The sequence below is a fragment of the Maylandia zebra genome, linkage group LG9 (assembly GCF_041146795.1).
Source record: "Maylandia zebra isolate NMK-2024a linkage group LG9, Mzebra_GT3a, whole genome shotgun sequence".
Taxonomy (NCBI): Eukaryota; Metazoa; Chordata; class Actinopteri; order Cichliformes; family Cichlidae; genus Maylandia; species Maylandia zebra.
In genome coordinates this window covers 13833569-13854289 of record NC_135175.1, presented here as the reverse complement: position 1 = coordinate 13854289, position 20721 = coordinate 13833569, and the positions used below count along the sequence as shown (strand labels likewise).

Below are 20721 nucleotides of genomic sequence, written 5' to 3'. Positions count from 1 at the left end.
GTGCTTCTCTGATCACTCCCTCTGCTTCTTTATACCCTTCTTTTTAATTGTGACCTTGAAGTCCACTAGAGGATTTTAAAAGGCAAATATAGAACAAGAACAAATACACTAGCTACCAATTCAGGCCATTTTATTCAATGAATCACTGATAACAGTCCAAGGTTTTTCTCCAAGGATGTTCTGAGAGTGACTGATACCAGTCTGTCCACTCGGACTCCTTAAACTCATCCAGAAAACTCCTACATGGTTCTGTCTTTGCAGTCAGTCTATGACATGATTAAGACTGCAGACCTTGAGACATACCTGATGATGTTCAGCAAGAAGAAAGCATTCCACTGATTAACAATCAAGAGGGCATAATATTAACATATAATAAGTATGTCTGTTGCTTTCTTCTTAAAGAAACTGAATTGAAACGACACTGAGCCCTTGTGTGTCTGGAGTGTTGTTGGAACAGCTCAGATGCATATTGAAAAAAGTCTTGTGACTTCTAAACCCCAAAACACTCTATACTAGAAATCAGTCCACCCTACGAATCGGATCCCCCGGCACAAACAGACCAACGTAGCACACGTAGTTAAGTGCCAAGAGGATTTACATGAATTATACACTCAAACAACCTTTACCTAAGTGGATGGCTCAACACAGAAGAACTACCTTAGACCCGAACTTTGCATTTACATCCATAGCCCAGTGACCACTCTTTCAATGAACAGGATGTACATGATCCGTGAAGGGAGGGACACTGGTTTGAGCAGGGAGTTAGAGAGGCCACTTACATAAAAAATGAAGTCTTAGTGTACATCTTCTCTGGATTCTCTAGTTCTCAGTGAAAAGTACACATTACCATTGGACAACAGTCATGGTTCTCAAAATCTAGACTCAACTCCAGATCAATAATAATGAAGGAACAATAACGAGGGAGCATACATCACCAGCTTGTGGTAAACCTTTTGAATTAAAGTTGTAAGTCTGCACTTCAGCCACAAGTTGATTGTTTTATTTAAAGCCCACTGTGGTGAAGTACAGAAAAAAATCGAATTGTACAAACCTTTAAGGGCCTAAATTTGAAGTCTTTTAAAAATGTGAAATTATTAGGAAAATAAACAGCTACTTATTAAAAAACCTGATACTGGACTCCCCTCGAGGTCTGTCAGTTTAATTACAGGGAGTGCAGAATTATTAGGCAAGTTGTATTCTTGAGGAATAATGTTATTATTGAACAACAACCATGTTCTCAATGAACCCAAAAAACTCATTAATATCAAAGCTGAATGTTTTTGGAAGTAGTTTTTAGTTTGTTTTTAGTTTTAGCTATTTTAGGGGGATATCTGTGTGTGCAGGTGACTATTACTATGCATAATTATTAGGCAACTTAACAAAAAACAAATATATACCCATTTCAATTATTTATTTTTACCAGTGAAACCAATATAACATCTCCACATTCACAAATATACATTTCTGACATTCAAAAACAAAACAAAAACAAATCAGCGACCAATATAGCCACCTTTCTTTGCAAGGACACTCAAAAGCCTGCCATCCATGGATTCTGTCAGTGTTTTGATCTGTTCACCATCAACATTGCGTGCAGCAGCAACCACAGCCTCCCAGACACTGTTCAGAGAGGTGTACTGTTTCCCTCCTTGTAAATCTCACATTTGATGATGGACCACAGGTTCTCAATGGGGTTCAGATCAGGTGAACAAGGAGGCCATGTCATTAGTTTTCCTTCTTTTATACCCTTTCTTGCCAGCCACGCTGTGGAGTACTTGGACGCGTGTGATGGAGCATTGTCCTGCATGAACATCATGTTTTTCTTGAAGGATGCAGACTTCTTCCTGTACCACTGCTTGAAGAAGGTGTCTTCCAGAAACTGGCAGTAGGACTGGGAGTTGAGCTTGACTCCATCCTCAACCCGAAAAGGCCCCACAAGCTCATCTTTGATGATACCAGCCCAAACCAGTACTCCACCTCCACCTTGCTGGCGTCTGAGTCGGACTGGAGCTCTCTGCCCTTTACCAATCCAGCCACGGGCCCATCCATCTGGCCCATCAAGACTCACTCTAATTTCATCAGTCCATAAAACCTTAGAAAAATCAGTCTTGAGATATTTCTTGGCCCAGTCTTGACGTTTCAGCTTGTGTGTCTTGTTCAGTGGTGGTCGTCTTTCAGCCTTTCTTATCTTGGCCATGTCTCTGAGTATTGCACACCTTGTGCTTTTGGGCACTCCAGTGATGTTGCAGCTCTGAAATATGGCCAAACTGGTGGCAAGTGGCATCTTGGCAGCTGCACGCTTGACTTTTCTCAGTTCATGGGCAGTTATTTTGCGCCTTGGTTTTTCCACACGCTTCTTGCGACCCTGTCGACTATTTTGAATGAAACGCTTGATTGTTCGATGATCACGCTTCAGAAGCTTTGCAATTTTGAGACTGCTGCATCCCTCTGCAAGATATCTCACTATTTTTGACTTTTCTGAGCCTGTCAAGTCCTTCTTTTGACCCATTTTGCCAAAGGAAAGGACGTTGCCTAATAATTATGCACATCTGATATAGGGTGTTGATGTCATTGGACCACACCCCTTCTCATTACAGAGATGCACATCACCTAATATGCTTAATTGGTAGTAGGCTTTCGAGCCTATACAGCTTGGAGTAAGACAACATGCATGAAGAGGATGATGTGGACAAAATACTCATTTGCCTAATAATTCTGCACTCCCTGTAGACAAAGAACCAAAGAAAATGTGCTGCCTGTTGACATAATGACAGTCATTAAATCATAATTAAATCAAATCAGTGAGCATGCAACACTAGTGAGTGACCCTAATTGCTTACTCCGATATACTTGTCAAGACAGTCGAGCCCCCCCAAAATGCCTATTTACCTAATAATGGAATTATTTCCCAAATGCCCAGCAGTGCACAGTAAATATGGGAGTACTGAGACTGAGATTTTCTTTTAATTGGAACCAAGAATGTGCAACTGTGAGAGGCAATGTCTTGATGCATGCTCAATCACCCAGGTAAGGAATTCCCCCAAATGTAAATGTTTCCACCTGTCATGCGCCGCGGCGCGCGTGCACAAAAGGATCCAGACGCAGACTCCGCGCTAACAAAAGACACTTTATTGTAATAACGAAAGGCGACCTGGGAAAACTAGGGAGCAAAACAAGAAACTAAAAACCCGGGGAAACAATGACACGAGGAAGCCGGGATCGGGACCGTGGGAGGCTGCAATAGAAAGGGGAAATGATTACTAGGGAGCCGGGAAGCGGGGAAAACACATCAGGACGGAGTTAGAGTAGGGGCTTACGATAGAACGGGACCGTGGGAGCTCGGGAGGGAAGTGTGGCAGTCCGTGAGCAGGAAGTCCGTGGGGATAGCGAATGGGCCAGAAGATGCACCGAGTGATCCAGTTGAGCCGGAGGACAGGCAGGTGGCAGACGCCGAGTCGAAACCTGGACACAAGTAGGCGGATTAAACACAGTTCCAACCAGAAGTGAATGCACGCTTTCGTGGAAGTCTAGTTACCACTGTGGGGGTGACTACGGACTGGCGTGGAGCATCCGTCAGCGCCGGGTTAAGTAGATCCTCGTGTAGTCACCGTGATGGAGAGCAGGTGTGCCGGTGATGGCCCAGTGTGTGGCTACCCGAGCATCACGCATTCCACAGACACAGGACCACGGACCATGACACCACCGTTTTAAAATGCCATGCTAAAATGCACTTGTGTCTTGTGGCTATGTCTTCAAACCCTCAAACACACAATAATAACATGGACTGAACCACCACTCACAACCACTAGCACTTTATATAGCCTCTGTAGGAATTATATCTCACTTATCTTAACTGCACTACTGAATAGCTCTGTTTAAATAATCGTTCTGTACATTTGATCATTTTTAATCCTACTGTTTACAACTTGCATAGTTCCCATTTCTGTATAGCTGTATATCTCAGATTTCTGTAAAGTTATTTATTTCATATTCTGTATAGTTTTTCATATTTATATCCTGTTCATAGCCTGTACATAGCTTGTACTCACTACAGCCTGTACATACTTATAGTTATAGAATATTCACAACATACTTCATACCGTGTACATTATAACATACCATAATAGACCCATTTCTGTAATATACTCACATATCTATATTATTGCTAATATATATTGTAATATATCTATATCACTAAAGCACTTCTGGATGGATGCAAACTGCATTTCGTTGCCCTGTACCTGTGCATGTGCAATGACAATAAAGTTGAATTCTATTCTAAAATACACGTTCTCCCCTTCAGCAGGAAGTGGTGGTGTGGTCCAATTATCCCTCTTTGTATTAAAGGCTTCAAACCACCTTTTGTCTGGCAACCCCCAGGGATCATGGCAGGTAAGAAGCAAGTAAAGAAACAAAGGTTAGTCAAAAATCAAACAAAGTAATAAACTGGTATGAAGACATAAGTAAACTAAATGTGCATGCTTGCAAATAGAACAAATGTACCTAAACCAATAAATAAACTTACTGGAAACTAAAATGTGTTATTGTGTTCAAGTGAAGAAATAAAAATACACAAGAGTTACCAACTCTAGAGTGTGGCCATGGGTTTGGCCATCACAGTCTTCTTTGGACGTTCCCTGGAATTACAGGTTCATTTATGTTTTGCCAAAGTCTGATGGTGTTTAAAATCAGATTTTAAAATACATATCAGGCATTTGATGCACCAAGTAGTACACTGTTTCATCCAAAACATGTTTCCTCTTATATCCTTTGAAAGACCCAAATATCTTTGTTGATGACACATTTTTATCCACTGCCTTGCTGCTGATATCTCTAGAATGTGACACAAATATTTAGATGACAATCTAGTGTTTTTGTCATTTTATTTCACATTTCTTCATCTTCTTTTTTGTTTGCTTTTGTACTGAAATTAGTTTTTTAAATAACGTGTAAAGCATATTTTCAAAGTCTTTCAGCTGATTACAGACAAGCTTGTAAAACATTTTTAAAAAAATGTTTAAAAAGTCCCATGTAACTGCTAGTTGTTATCGATGTAATTTCAGCTCACCGGCTTCCTTCAGCCCTTTCATCTTCTTTAGACAATACAGTAACATGTGGGAATGAGGATGCTAATTAATTCAAACACAAAAATTGCTTAGAGCACACACAAACACACATAAAGTTGTCCATGTTTGAATGTGATAGTGACTGTCAGGAGATCATTTCCTTGAGTTTCCCAGCCAGTGTCTTGTGTTTCCTTATTTTTGACTATTGCATTGAGCAGAAATCCAGGCTGGTGCATTCAGATGATTGCCACTCACGTTCTGTGCTGACTGAGCAATCAGCCAGCATGTGTGATGCACTGTTTTTAGTTGCAGAGTCATATAGGAGTAGTAAAAATGAAGAAGTGCACATCTGGCGACAACCCAGCTGTCATGTAGAGATGTCCTGAACAGAAAAGAGAGTGAGAGGAAATTTGGAAGGGAGAGAAATAGCCGTTCAGAGCTGAGCTTTGCTGTTATTTCTTTCATTTGGGGGAAATTTCTGCTGTAATCATTTATAGTTTGAGGATTAGCCAATTTTAATTCCATAATAACAGTTGAAGTCTGTCTTTGAACACTGAAACCACAAACTGTCTGGTCAGATTTGAAGTGAATAACACCGGTCCCGATTGCCGCTAGAAAATTCAGTTTGCATTAAAGCTCGAGAGTCTCCGCTTAGCTAGTTTACCTCATTTGAACCATGAAGCTTCTGTTGCTTTCAGCCAATCAGAGCCTACTATTGTGGCACTGACAACTCCCTATTTTCAAATTGCATTCGATTTAAGTCATTTTAAGTAAATTGCACTTTTTTTTGTGAAACATAACATTGAAAATAAAATAATGATAATTAAGTAATGGAAAACATGATGTGACTCAGTAAGCCATCAGCCCTCGTGATTTAGCCTTTCAGGCTGTGTGTATTGACAAAATGACAAAATTACCTCCTGCAAAGGTAACATCAAAGTACCAAAATGGTAATAACGTCATTCAAAAATGCAGTTTGAATCAGCAGGATGCAGTAGATGAATGATCTCACTCCAACACAAGGCACACTGGCATTGACGCACAAGTTCCCTGCAGAAGAACGTGATTTGCTAAACTACTTTACAGCCAAAAGCAGCCAAGCCTGCGCAACAAAGAGCTCTGTAATTATACTGACAAAGCAAGATCTGGAGAGGTAATCACACCGGCAGACATTACCAGACTTAGAAATGTATTTGTGTGATCTACTGACGGCGTTTGAATGTATGAGAACAGACTCACCTTTATCATTTCCGTATTGTTTTGCAATCAAGCAGACCACAAAATGGTGTGAGTGATGACTAAAAATAAGTACAGGTTTTATACATGTTTTTATTTTACAGAACAAGCAGAGGAACTGCTCGGTGTGGAATAACTAACGTTAGTGGAGGAATTGATCAAATACAGTGGGGCAAAAAAGTATTTAGTCAGCCACCGATTGTGCAAGTTCCCCCACCTAAAATGATGACAGAGGTCAGTAATTTGCACCAGAGGTACACTTCAACTGTGAGAGACAGAATGTGAAAAAAAATCCATGAATCCACATGGTAGGATTTGTAAAGAATTTATACCTAAATTAGGGTGGAAAATAAGTATTTGGTCACCTCAAACAAGGAAAATCTCTGGCTCTCACAGACCTGTAACGTCTTCTGTAAGAAGCTTTTCTGTCCCCCACTCGTTACCTGTATGAATGGCACCTGTTTGAACTCATCATCTGTATAAAAGACACCTGTCCACAGCCTCAAACAGTCAGACTCCAAACTCCGCCATGGCCAAGACCAAAGAGCTTTCGAAGGACACCAGGAAAAGTATTGTAGACCTGCACCAGACTGGGAAGAGTGAATCTACAATAGGCAAGCAGCTTGGTGTGAAAAAATCAACTGTGGGAGCAATCATCAGAAAATGGAAGACATACAAGACCACTGATAATCTCCCTCGATCTGGGGCTCCACGCAAGATCTCATCCCGTGGGGTCAAAATGATCATGAGAACGGTGAGCAAAGATCCCAGAACCACACGGGGGGACCTGGTGAATGACCTGCAGAGAGCTGGGACCAAAGTAACAAAGGTCACCATCAGTAACACACTACAACGGCAGGGAATCAAATCCCGCAGTGCCAGACGTGTTCCGCTGCTGAAGCCAGTGCATGTCCAGGCCCGTCTGAAGTTTGCCAGAGAGCACATGGATGATACAGCAGAGGATTGGGAGAATGTCATGTGGTCAGATGAAACCAAAGTAGAACTTTTTGGTATAAACTCAACTCGTCGTGTTTGGAGGACGAAGAATACTGAGTTGCATCCCAAGAACACCATACCTACTGTGAAGCATGGGGGTGGAAACATCATGCTATGGGGCTGTTTTTCTGCCAAGGGGACAGGACGACTGATCCGTGTTAAGGACAGAATGAATGGGGCCATGTATCGTGAGATTTTGAGCCAAAACCTCCTTCCATCAGTGAGAACTTTGAAGATGAAACGAGGCTGGGTCTTCCAACATGACAATGATCCAAAACACACCGCCCGGGCAACAAAGGAGTGGCTCCGTAAGAAGCATTTGAAAGTCCTGGAGTGGCCTAGCCAGTCTCCAGACCTCAACCCCATAGAAAATCTGTGGCGGGAGTTGAAAGTCCGTGTTGCTCGGCATCACTGCTCTCGAAAAGATCTGCATGGAGGAATGGGCCAAAATACCAGCTTGTCACGGCGACGGATGGCCGGTACTGAATAGGACTCAGGTGCAGAAACCCAGAGCGGAGACAGTAGATGATTTAATAGTTTATTACGGTTAAGTGCAAGGGGAACAAAAAAAAGGGAAACGTGGCAAAGACAGAAAATGACGAGACGTGGAGCCTTGGTGTGGCGTGCCCAGGGGAACGTGGCTAGGGCGAGGGAACGAGGCCTGAGAAGTGGAACGGAGCTGAGTGGGGAACAGTCACATTGCAGTTAGGGACCTGGAGTGTTTGAGAGGGGGATGATGAAGATCCAGGGGAGGCTGAGTGGCGTGGAAAGGCTGACCTGAGATCCGGGGCTCCAGATGGAGTGTGATGGCAGGAGGGCAGGCAGGTGAGGCACAGAGGGATTTCCAAAATGATCACTAGGTATTCCAAGTCCGGAGGTGGAGTGAGCCAGGGTGGGTACAGCAAATGGGTTGATGACGAACTGGCAGTGAGTGAACATCGATGTGTGGTTTAAATCCCTCTGGCTTGATAGCCTGCAATAGGCTCCAGGTGTGCAGGAGCTGGAGTTGGCCCTGCCCAGGGGCGGATCCCAGGTCAGTACAGGAGCCTAATGGAAACTCCAGCCACCCACCGTAGACCATGACACAGCTACTGTGTGTGCAAACCTGGTAAAGACCTATAGTAAACGTTTGACCTCTGTTATTGCCAACAAAGGTTATGTTACAAAGTACTGAGTTGTATTTTTGTTATTGACCAAATACTTATTTTCCACCCTGATTTACGAATAAATTCTTTACAAATCCTACCATGTGGATTCATGGATTTTTTTTTCACATTCTGTCTCTCACAGTTGAAGTGTACCTCTGGTGCAAATTACTGACCTCTGTCATCATTTTAGGTGGGGGAACTTCCACAATCGGTGGCTGACTAAATACTTTTTTGCCCCACTGTACATGGCAAAACCTAACCTGCCAGCAAAAAGGACATCTGTAACACAGCATGCCCGCAAATGCATGTGAAGAATGCGGACAAAGTACATTGCACAAGATAACACGAGCTTATCAGTCAAAGCTGCTGTAGGCCTGACCAGCATCTGTAGGATTTTTTTTCTTAACCAAAATCATCCACCAACATCCATCCAGGATCCTAAAGCCATTTAAAACAAAGAAAAAGAAAAAATAGTTCAACTCTTCAGCTTAATAGCCCATGAATTTCCCCTTTTTAAAAATGTTGTCTAGACGTGTACTGTAGGCACGACATGACCTTACAATGCTTGTGAAAGAGTTGTTAGAGCCCTGCTTGAGCTCTTAAAAAGGAGAGGCAGCAAACACAGAAACACACAAAAACAAAAAAAGAGTTTCAAGACGTTTTGTGACCGAGGGCATTGCATAATTCTTATTATAAATTTGGAATAATCTTTCTTAGCAACTGATAAGTTCTGATAATTGAATATATCTTACTTTTCTATTAAACGACTCTCTCTCTCTCTGATAGCTCGACTGTTTTGTGGTGTACACATTCACTTAGTAAGCAAAACTCTGACAAATCAAATATGTGGAGCTACCTGCTGTTGTGACACCTAGTTACAGGCAGCCAGCTATAGCTTTTAATCTCTCTCTCTCTTTTTTTACTACTTCCTCCCACCACCTGCAAATGAAGCCACATCAAGTAGAAATTGGTTGACATGCTGTTTTTAAGTCTACAATGATATAAGCAGGAAATTGACCAAAGCAAAGTTGTATGATTGTGTGACTGTAAAGCCTGTATGATTAAATTTAACCCCTAAATGTAGCTGTTTGAAAGGGGAAGCCCACGCCTTTCCATCACACACCTTTAACAACTTTAGTAAATCCTGAGAAGTTTTGTAATCCCCAGAAAGGGTTTGTTCCGTTGAAAACATTTAATCTTATTTCCATTTATTCTAAATATCTTTTGCTTTCAATACTATATGTTTTCTGTTTTTAGTGGTATGAGGTTCCCTTGTATTATAATTGTATGAGAAACTGTTGGAAAGTCTACACCCCAATCTCCAAATAAATAACATGTTCCTCATTTTCATGCCACGGTGTCAGGCATATTAGCTTGCTGTATATGAGCTTGCTAAATCAATCCTGTCTTGTTTTCATTAAAAAGGAGCTGTATGCTACAGTTCAAGGTGATTTTGATTAAGAATTACCGCTTTCTTGACTCACTAGAGTATCTTAGCCACACTTAGTTCTTGCTGTGACTGTGAAGTCCCTGTGTGATCCTTGGGGTGCCGTGTAATCTTTTCATATCCACTGATCCAGAGGAATAGAGCAGTAATTTGGACAGCCAAATGCTTTTCCTACCTCTCTGCTGAAGCAACTGAAGACTTAATGTTCCCTGTGAGTGGTGTCCTTGTAATTATTTACCTTCTGTATACACTGAACCAACACAAACATTTGCTGGAGTCAGTAAAACCGGACTTGATTAGGTCTATGAATGAGTTTAGAAACAAACTAGACCCATCAACAGCTTATAAAAGTGCTGTGGTTTTAGGTTTTGGATATCTTATTCCAAAGCGATCTTTATCATATCCAGTTAGGGACATGAAATAAAGATTTATGTTATTAAAAAGCTGCTGGAAACATGATCTTGTGTTAGGGACAACCAGAATATTGTGTTTTCGCTGAAATTTGAGGGTTTCCCCCACTTGACATTTGGCTTCTTTCAAGTTGCGCAGCTTAGTGTATCTTTGCTTTGTTGTTAACAAGCTATTTTTGTGATGCTTTTGAGCCGCGCTACTCACTAATCATCAATCATTCATGCAGTGCAATTGCAGCTTGTTTTGCCCATTGATCTCCTGTTAATAAAGAATGATGTTCTGTCAGCGGGACTCTTTGAGATCTTGTTCACCTCACAGTGTACGACAGCAAATGCAGCAAAACTGACATTTATATGGTAATGTAGGAGATTATTATTACAACTATCTTTCACAACAACTCGAGGAAGTTTGATTGCTTCATTTGAATAAACTCTGTGAATTGAATATTTAAAAAGAGCTATTAAGGGTGTGAGCAATCTCTTGAGACAAACGTGGTATTTGCTAAAGGACTATAAAGAAGGTAGCGTGAGTTGTGGAGCTGAATTTGCTTCTGAACCCACGGGGAGCATTTCTTGATTGTTTTGCTTGTGTGCAGTTCCACATGAGTATTCTCTTTGGTCGCTTCCCTACAAAGACCCACTATCTAAAGGGGAAAAAAAAGATAAAAGAAAATGCAAAGTCCATTTCTTTTGCTGCCTAGCACAGACATGTCAGTTGTTATTATGAGGATTTCTTCTACACCTTTCAAGGAGAAAATAAAAGGTTTAGCGGTGGTCAGTCCTTTGAAGTGACACAGGCCATTGCTAACATTTGTTTCAAGAAGGCACAGGAGGACTGAATACTAATTAGGCCTGTTTTGCCCCTCATAATTTCAAGGAGAGAAGAGGAGCTGCAGAACTGCAGTGATTTGGCTGGAACAACCTACACAACTGTAATGGAATTACATTTATTAGAAAGACAATGGGCACTTTCAGGATGACTTAAGACTGTAGAGCAATAGTTTTACATTTGAAATGCATTTATTTGATTTCTCATTAGATAGATGAGGCCTGTCTCTGTTTTCGTTAATACAATCACGTCTAGTTACTGTGGAGTCCAAGAGGAATCAGCAAAGACACACAACACTGTATACTTGCCATACACGCTTTCATTCAGCTTTTTCAAGTTACTGATAAAAAAGCAAGGCCAAGTACCAAGAACTTTCAACTCTAGAACAAACCTGTGGAGATCAGCTATATTCTAATGACCTCAAAGGCTAATTTAAACTCATGTCTCTATTAAACAATGATAAAACTAGCCAAACTTTTCCTTCTCTCAGTGCACCAAAGATGTACTCAGAAACTGGATTTTCTCTTTTTGATTACACTCTGAAAATGTTTTATGCACCAGAGTTAGTGATTATGTGGTATTTTGCAAATACTGTTTCCATGATTATATTTCGATAGCAATTTTAATATTTAATTATTAATTATTGCACTTTTAATATGCTCCTGATTTGATTTTGCTACCTTTGCGCAGAGGCAGACCAAGCTAGCTGTTCATTGCGTTAACTGGTCATTACATTAACCAGCAAAGTGTTTCTATTACTCTCTGACACAAACATTGAGCAAATTAAATGGTCAGGTTTGATGTAATTTGTTTTTGGGAATTTTATTGCTCGTGGACACAGCCAGGATAGTTCATTATGATTGCATATTTTCAGTTATTCTGTTAAGCAAAGCTAGCTAGCTAGCCTTCTGGCTCATATTTACAACACTTGATGGTGGCATTTCATCTTTATGGTCTATACACATTATGGATTGTAGGAGTTAAAACAGGCCTTAGCTCTCCAATTCTAACTTGAACTTAACCACTGTACTCACAATTTTCCTCTGTTTAAAAAAAAATGAATTAGCGATTTGATGACAAAGTATTGCTAGTAGTAGCCATGTGCTGTTAATCATATGCACTTGATTAAGCTTAGCAGTTTGGTGGTCTGGAGTGTTCACCAGAATCTCACCAGGAATGGACCACCCAGCAAATTCACTACAAGGTCAAAGTGTGCACTTTGCAGAGAAATTGCAAAAAAATCCAAGCTCTACATCTGAGACTCAGTTAGCATGTGAAATGTTAAAGTTCATGTCAGTGCCATTAGAAAGAAGGCTGAAGTACTGTAGTTTGGCTTGTTTGGAAGAGTTGCAAGTTGTACAAACAACAAGACCTCTGGAACAATGACAGATGAGACCAAAGTGGAGGTATTTGGCCCAAATGTGCAGTGCCACAGTCAAGAAACCAAACACAACACATCAGCTCAAATACCTTATGCCATCTGTCAAGCACAGTGGTGGAGGTGTGATGATTAGGGCTTATTTTGTAGACACAGGGTCTGGGAACCTTGCAGTTGCCATGCCAACTGTGACCTAGTCAGTGCACCAAAACATTCTAGAATCAGATGTGAAGCCATCTGTCCAACAGCTGAAGCTTGGTCCAAATTGGCTCATGCAACAGGAAAATGATCCCAAGCACAGCAGCAACCACAACAGAATGGCTAAAAAAGAAAAAAAATCGAAGTGTTGCAGTGGCCCAGTCTGAGACCAGACATAAACCTGACCAAAGTGCTATTACTGATAGTCCCTGCTGCTGATGGTAGCTCTACGAGCAACTGAATCATGCGGCATATGCAGTTTCTCACAGGTTTGCAGAGTGCTATGAAAACTTTCTTTTTACGATTGTATTCTTACTTATCAGATAGAAAAAAAAGGATAAAAATGCTTTAATGATACTGTAGAATGAGATTGTAACCTCATTCTCAGCAGTTATAAATTCCACTTTATTTTGTAAGAGTGCTGTAAAATAGGAATATCTGCTGCTCTAAATCCTTTTCGTTTAGGTAGCTGTGCTTGGCACCACACTGAAAGGTCACAGCATATCTTGGTATATCTATTTTTAAAGTACTATTAATGTGAAGGTCCCTCCCCCACCAGGGCTAAAAATATTTCAGGAGAGGCAAGGATACATAGATGAGTGGGGGAAAACCCCTCAAGTAAATTGCGCCCAGCATGTAACATCTATATGCAAAGAATAATACTCTAACCCCACTTGCTGCAGTCTTTACATCCTTTTCTGTATACGCCCAGTTTTTTTTCCACCAACTGAATGAAATAAAGTGTATTCCCTGGAATTAAGTGTTATTGTGTGCGCATGCTTCTCAAATAGGCATCATAGTGAAATACAGCATGTATTTCACAGGCTGATCAGGGGTAAATAAGCAGCAGATACTGAAACATTTAAAAATGAAGGCAGGTAAGTCTCTTTCATCCATTCCATGGCAAATAAAAAACATTTTATGTTTCCATTCATGTACTCCAAATGAACGTAAATTAGTGTAAGATGGTACTTTATTGGTTTCAAGAGATGGAATTGCACCAGCCCAGAGTCTTAGTTGAATGAACATATCCTTGATTTAAAGCATTTCACATGTACAGTAGGTAGATCTTCTCCAAAATCATCTTACACAAACTGTTGAGACATTCAGTTCACTGTTGTTTAGAATCCGGTTTTTAATATTTAAATGAACTATAAAAAGCACATTAAAACATCTTAGTTACAAAAATGGGTCACCGAAAGGGATTCTCAATGCATTCACAGAGGGATCTGAACAGTGGATCTCTAACAGTTAATGTATTTCTCTCTTTTAAAAAATCCCCACCCAAATATATATAAACTTAATTGCTTAACCAAGGTATATACAGGGCATGGCAACCTTGCATCTTAAAGGTTATCAAGAAAGTTTGAGGTATCCAACCAAAATGAAAGCCTGTCAGAAAATGGAAAAAACAAAGAAACAAAACAAAAGAAAAATAGAATTAAATAAAAGAAGATGAATGCCATGATTGCTTCCTACTAGCACGGGATCACAACATTAGTGGGAGATGTTGTCATATACGTGCAGGTGTAATACTTCCAGTTGTTTCACCTACGGTCACAAGGGCAAAACAGCAAGTAACCTCAAGCTTTGGACTGTCAATATATACAAAGGGCATACAGTCTAATTTAGCAATAGAGAACTGTTTGAATGCTCACTTTTATTTTCTTCATGACATGTACACAGTAAGTGTTGGAACAAAAAGACAGAATTATAAATTGACTTGACTTAATGATGCCTTTAACTTACACGGTATGTCTTTAAACCAGTGTTGAAATGAAAGAGCCAAAAGTGAAATCTGATACACATGCAAGTTTTGAAAGTGGATTTAGAAATAAAAGTTTTGTACAAAATAATAATTACAGTATTTTATAATTAGCAAAATACACCTTCTTTTGTAGCACCTCTTTTAGACTTTGTGTGTGTTTTGAACAAGCACCATTGTTGTTTTCATACAGCACCTGGAGAGTCCAGAGAGGAGACGCGTGTCACCCCCCTCGGTTATGTCCGATTCACCCTCCTCTGCCACACGATTCGATTGTCCTTCACCTTTGCTCCGTGACGTGGTTAAGTCATGTGGTTCGAGCCCCACAAGGGCAACAAGTATTTTCCTGGGTTACACATACATACATGGAAAGACATGTTTGCTACACCATCTCTTATTCAAAACTTGCATGTGGCATGGAAAAGGGTGGGGGGCTAAAAATGGGGTTTGGTAGTACCCAGAATGTCTCAACTTGACTTTCTTTGTTGGCCCCATCAAGTCCTTTTTTTTATTTTTTATTTTTTTATTTGACTTTTTCATTTGTATTTAGCCAAGGAAGCAGACAGGCCCAACTTCAAACCCAAACTTCTGGTTCGGATCCCCAAAGTCAGTCAACATGACATCGATAATTGGAACCTGATCAATTTTGGGAGTATTAATCTCCATCACAGTCTTTCCGTAGCCCTTCCTCGTCTGCAACAAGAGAGAGAGGAACACATTAAAAACAAGCAGTCAGATGAGAAATGATCAGGAAAATAAACCGGGACCTTCAGCTGTGTGCTCAATCTGTAAGCTCATCATAAAGCCATTTCATTTATATCTTAGAGAAAAAAGCTACTGGAAAAACTCTGTTTGAAGGAAGATGTTACCAACTGATAACTTTAATTGCATGAGTAATAAAAGTTGTAATTAAAGTAATTAAAGGTGCCAGCAGCTCAATTTTTTATCCATTCTCTGATATTTTCTCATTTTTCATATTGTATGAAGGTTTGGAATCAGTTGAATGATTTAAATTGTGATTTAGATCATTCAACTGTAGATGTAAAAGCCCAACAAAGCCCAGCATTGGAACCATGTCAAACTGCATTGTCTCTTTTAAGTAAATGAAATACTTAAAATAGCTCTATTCAACAAATGTGAATTAGATAACAAACAGAGATTATAGCCATTCAGAACAGGACTGCTCTTTATCTTTAATTTAATACACCGCAATAAACATTCTTATTTAGGCGGTCAAGCTTACCTCGCATCCATCTGAGATGGCCTTGATGTAAGGGTTGTTGTCGTAGGACATCTCCTCATCATTGGCACCCAAGAAACGCAGTGCCTTGTTGTAGCTGTCGCTAGAGGCGTCGTACCACGCCACAGACTGGTGGCAGCTGTAGGTGAAGTTTTGCCTGGCTGAGGCTGTCAGTAGTCTGAGGAAGGTCATTTGTACCATGTTTATTGCGTTCCCATCTGCGTCGACATAGGAAAACTGGACAGAGATGGAAAGAGAGAGAATGAGCAGCAATTACCAAATGTTTGTGAAATAAATCTAAATAAATGTGATGACTGATACCTGATCTTATTTAACAAGAACAAAATGTTCTGTCTCTCCATGCAAGATCGTACAAACTATGTGAAAAACAGTGCAAAATAATTTCAGATCCCTAAATACTTTAAGTTGAAGGACTCATGTGGATAGTAATGCATGTGGATAGTAATGCATGTGTATGGATGCTCTGCATCCATACACATGCACAGTCTTGGAAAGCTTCAAGAGAAACAAGACCTTTAGACACGACACAGTTCTGACAGATACTTTGTGTAACTCATGTCTGAACATGTGCATTAAAAGCACTCACTATCCAAAGTCAGGAAATGCCTCAAAGTCGTGTCATTTTCTGTCACAGCCAGCCTTTGTGCTGTTGTGGAATGAACCATGACACCAGTTTGATGGAGCGGGACAAACCTGTTTCTTTCATTGGTGAATACAGTAAATAGATGACGTTTAGAGAGAGATTTTCACCGTCCAGGGACAGAAGGAGGACAGCTGGAATGCTAACATCCTGAAGAATTCTCCTCGGCTTCACTCTGATATTTTAGTGATACTTTCTTCTGTATATGGCAAAGTCTGGTTACAGAAATGTTTCAACAGTAACCATTTATGTGTGGTGTTACTGTCTAAGCAAGTTTTTGAAGTTCAATGAAAAACTTCAGTGTATGCACCCATAAAAAGCAAATCCATACCTGCTTTAAATGTGATTGCTTTCACTCTCAAGGTCATCTTCTTGTAAAGCAGTGCAGTGCTTCCAGCACCTCTGTTACATTTACATTACTCACTAAGAGTCCATTTTTGACTCCTTGACTTCTTGCATTTGTGATATTATCTTGATCTCAGGTTTGGCAGAGATCAACTTCTGTGTCAAACTGACTGAAACTTATGTTTAGGGATGGGTATCGAAAACCGGTTCTTGTTGAGAACCGGTTCCCACTGTTTCAATTCCTTGGAATTGTTTGCCATTTTTGCAAACGATTCCCTTATCGATTCCAGTCGCCCCGAATGACGTCACCACGGTGCGGAACATCATTTACCTGGCAGGAAACACGGCGCGTAAGCGGCTCAAACGCTCAAAAGTTTGGTTACACTTTACAAGAACGGATGACAACAGGGCAACTTGCAATACTTGCAAAGTAGAGATTTCATTTAAGGGAGGAAACACTACGAATATGCAAAAGCATTTGCTCAGAAAACACGTGATAACCTTAAATGAATGTCGTGTTTTTAATTCCGCTCCGGACTCGTGAATCTCAACCCAGCAGCAGCGGTAACGTTTGCACGTCCTCTCCCGTTAATGCGGCAGGTAAATAATCAACTAACAGTGCATATTATGTTAGCGCGATCTGCCTTATTACAAAACCTGCCATTACTGTGCGTTTAGGTGATCATGATGAGAGAGACAGACAGAGTCTGGCTCAGATGCTGGCAGTTCTCGCTGCAGTCTACCGGTAGCGTCTCCTTTCAGGCCAGGATAGACGAATGTCACCCAGCAGTGTCTAAGTTTGTGGTCAAAGGCTTGCACCCATTTGCCACAGAAGATGCCCCCGATTTTAGGTAAGTGAATGTGTTTAATTGTAGGCAGGGACATTACTGGATATTCTTGTATAATTGCTATTGAATAATTTATGTTATATTTTGTTATTGCTACAGAAGAATATTTATTTTATTATTTTACATTTACAAATTTTTTTCCTGGGGACCCTGTGACACCCCATTGAAGAGCCGTAGGCTGTGGATCTCTTAAGATCTCACTGTTGGGTTTGTAAGGCCATGTTACTCCTAAATTTCTATCTTGTTCAAAGAGAAGATATAAAACGAAGTTCCAAGCTAATCGACCTTAGTGTTCTCCTTTCTTATAAAGAATCGATAAGAGAATCGATAAAGAATCGAATCGTTAAACAGAATCGAAAATGGAATCGGAATCGTGAAAATCTTATCAATACCCATCCCTACTTATGTTGCAGTTTGGGCCTCCAAGTCAGGAGAAAGTGCATTAGATCAGATCGATCTTTCTTTCTTTCTTTCTTTCTTTCTTTCTTTCTTTCTTTCTTTCTTTCTTTCTTTAAAAAAAAAATATTTTTTTTACAATTACAACTGTGAATCTTGCCCAAAAGAAAAAACTGGTAACAGGTTTTTGCATTTTTTTTATTGAAGTTTTTGCTAAAACAACACAATGATGGGACACCGCCTGGAGTATTTGCCCCTGTTTTGACACACTGGAGTTGATCCAGCAATTGGGATAAATGAACACTTCCAAGTGAAAATGGGACTTTGACTGAGTGACTGAAACCTAGCAGGACTGCTCAAAGAGACAACTTTGAAAGAGTTTGCAGCCAAATTCAAACTAAGCTTCTTTTTTTTTTTTTTTTAATAGGTGCTGAATCATATTGTTGAACCAACAGCTGACTAAATATGTTTCAGTCTATGTTAGATCTCTAAGAGATGGATGAGAGATGAAAACAAAAAGAAAACTTACTATTTTACCACGCTTAAATTCACTAAACCATGATCCTGGGACTTCTTTGGGCCACGAAGATATTCTGACCTTTGGAAAATAAAAAGACAAAGTTTATTAATATTTTAGATTACCACAGGCATAATATGTGAACATTTCTGCTGTATACAGCAATGCCTCAAGCATAGCATCAAAGTTTATCATCTGGGAAAGAAGATAAAACTTATATCTCCGAGAGAACATTTTCACAAACTTCTTGAGTTGTGTGTAGTGTTTGCCTGTCGGTGGTGTTTGAGGTGCTTGCACAAAATCAGATCTGAACAGGTTTCTACCTGCAGCAGATCAAACAAGTTCTTATAAACAATGGCAGCCTTGTGATGTGCCTTCTGTTGCGTCATTGTCTTAGCATAATGGCTTAATAGTAATTTAGAAAGGATGATTAACAATAGTCAGTTTGAAATAACTCGTAAAAACCTAAGTTACTTACTCCACTGGACTTCTTATCTGGATAAATGCAGGTTTCGCCTCCGGCAGTGAAGTTACAGTAGACTTTGAAGGAATCCCCTGAGCAGCCTTGATTCGGGTCAATCCAGTACTCACCTGAAGAGAACCAAGAACAGCCAAAATTTCTCTTCAACTTACATCGACAGAAAATTGCAGAAAGCTCAGTTTCAAACGTTAGTGTGCTTGATTTCTTTACCTTAAGTAAAAATTTGTTGCTCATTTTCATGGCTCACACACAGCTGGATTAAATGATGTTTTTATGCCTGAGCCAAGGTACATTTTATTCCTCAAAGGAAGTAAAGCAGCAGTAATAAACCTACTGCGCAGCAACAGCTATGGTTATAGACTTTAGAAGCAGATAATCCCACATTGTACCGAGAGGAGAGACGGCCTAAAATTCATGCATTAATTATAAGGCAAAGACAGGGCACAAAGGTTTAAAAAGGAGATATACAAAGAGCTATCAAACAAACACTAATGCTCACTAATGAATTTAATTCTTTCAGAGCAGGTCTGCCAATCACTGTTATACCGGTTTTATTTTTTTCAATAGAGAATCCATTTGTCACAATAATGGCTGTTAGGATGAGCATTAGTATCTGAAAACATGAGGAGAATCTCTGGTGGCTGCTTCTCTCTGCTGATACAATGAAACATGACAACAACATGGGTGTGTTTTCCTTTCAGGCTGAAGTCTTGCTGGGCTTCAACTTACCATCGGCAAACTCTGGGTGGCAGAGCTGCAGATCTTTACATGTCCTGGCGGGGTTGTTTTGGGTGCCCATGGGGTATTTCATGCGTTCAATATCTTGCTTGAGGTTGTTGAGGGAGCCAAAAATGTCCTCCATACCCTCGCCATAATCCATGATGGTACCATCTGACTGGATATCACTGGAGCGCTTTGTCTTCTTTGGTGACTGAATTGGCAGAGGCTGGATAGCTTCACCTGGTGGGCCCTGTAAGGTGTTTTAGATTTCATACAATATAAAAATATACAACAGACTTTGTACAGGAAACAATGAAAACAGTAGTTTGAAAGACTCACAGGAGGGCCAGGAGGACCAATTGCACCAGTGTCTCCTTTTGGACCAGCAGGACCCTTTAAAGTTTACAAACATGTTATTAAAGCTCCATTTAAAGTAAATGCTGATTGTCGCAGCAGCAATGCATTATTAGAAACATGGGTTTGTACTCACACTTGAACCCTTGGCTCCTTTGGGACCTTGAGGACCCTGTATGACAAAGAACACAGTACAGCAATTTAGCAAAGTCATTCTGTTATGACATTAATATATAAGTAGAATAAGTAACAAACATACGGGCAAACCAGGTGGGCCTGGGGGACCAAGAGGACCGCTGGCTCCAGCGATACCCTGTTATGAGATCAGATCGAAGTAGAAGGTACATATATTTGAGAAGAAAAACAAAACAACAACAAAAAACATTGCAGGGAACAGAATTACTGTCAAGCTTGAATAATTGGTGACATAAAAAAAAATACGATAAGAGAACCAGTGACATTCAAAGAAAACTATCAAAAGTGGCCAAACACTGCACTTGTGACAGGCCTGTTGCTTCTCAGGCCTTAAAGTAAACATACGAATCTGAATAAAAATGTTTACATTCTTTAGCTTTGATAAAAGGAGGCAGTGTAGTATCACATGGATAGATAACCAGCACACCACCTTAAATCACTAAACGAAGGCAGGCTGAAGACTACAGCAGAATGTGTTACAAATGTAACAT

General features: G+C 40.2%; 1 protein-coding gene across 3 annotated transcripts in view; it reads right to left on the bottom strand.

The window, feature by feature from the left end:
* Positions 1 to 13663: 13663 nt before the first annotated feature.
* Positions 13664 to 20721, bottom strand: part of col11a1a (collagen, type XI, alpha 1a) — a 69221-nt gene continuing 62163 nt past the window's right edge. For all 3 annotated transcript variants that reach the window (XM_004569519.5, XM_004569518.5, XM_004569520.5), the window contains 8 exons: positions 20295 to 20348; positions 20172 to 20207; positions 20021 to 20074; positions 19691 to 19931; positions 18959 to 19071; positions 18493 to 18561; positions 15717 to 15950; positions 13664 to 15166 (listed from right to left, as the gene is read on the bottom strand). In XM_004569519.5, the coding sequence (XP_004569576.1) occupies positions 15020 to 15166; positions 15717 to 15950; positions 18493 to 18561; positions 18959 to 19071; positions 19691 to 19931; positions 20021 to 20074; positions 20172 to 20207; positions 20295 to 20348 (948 nt within the window). In that variant the 3' untranslated portion in view covers positions 13664 to 15019. The remainder of the gene's footprint in view (positions 15167 to 15716; positions 15951 to 18492; positions 18562 to 18958; positions 19072 to 19690; positions 19932 to 20020; positions 20075 to 20171; positions 20208 to 20294; positions 20349 to 20721) is intronic.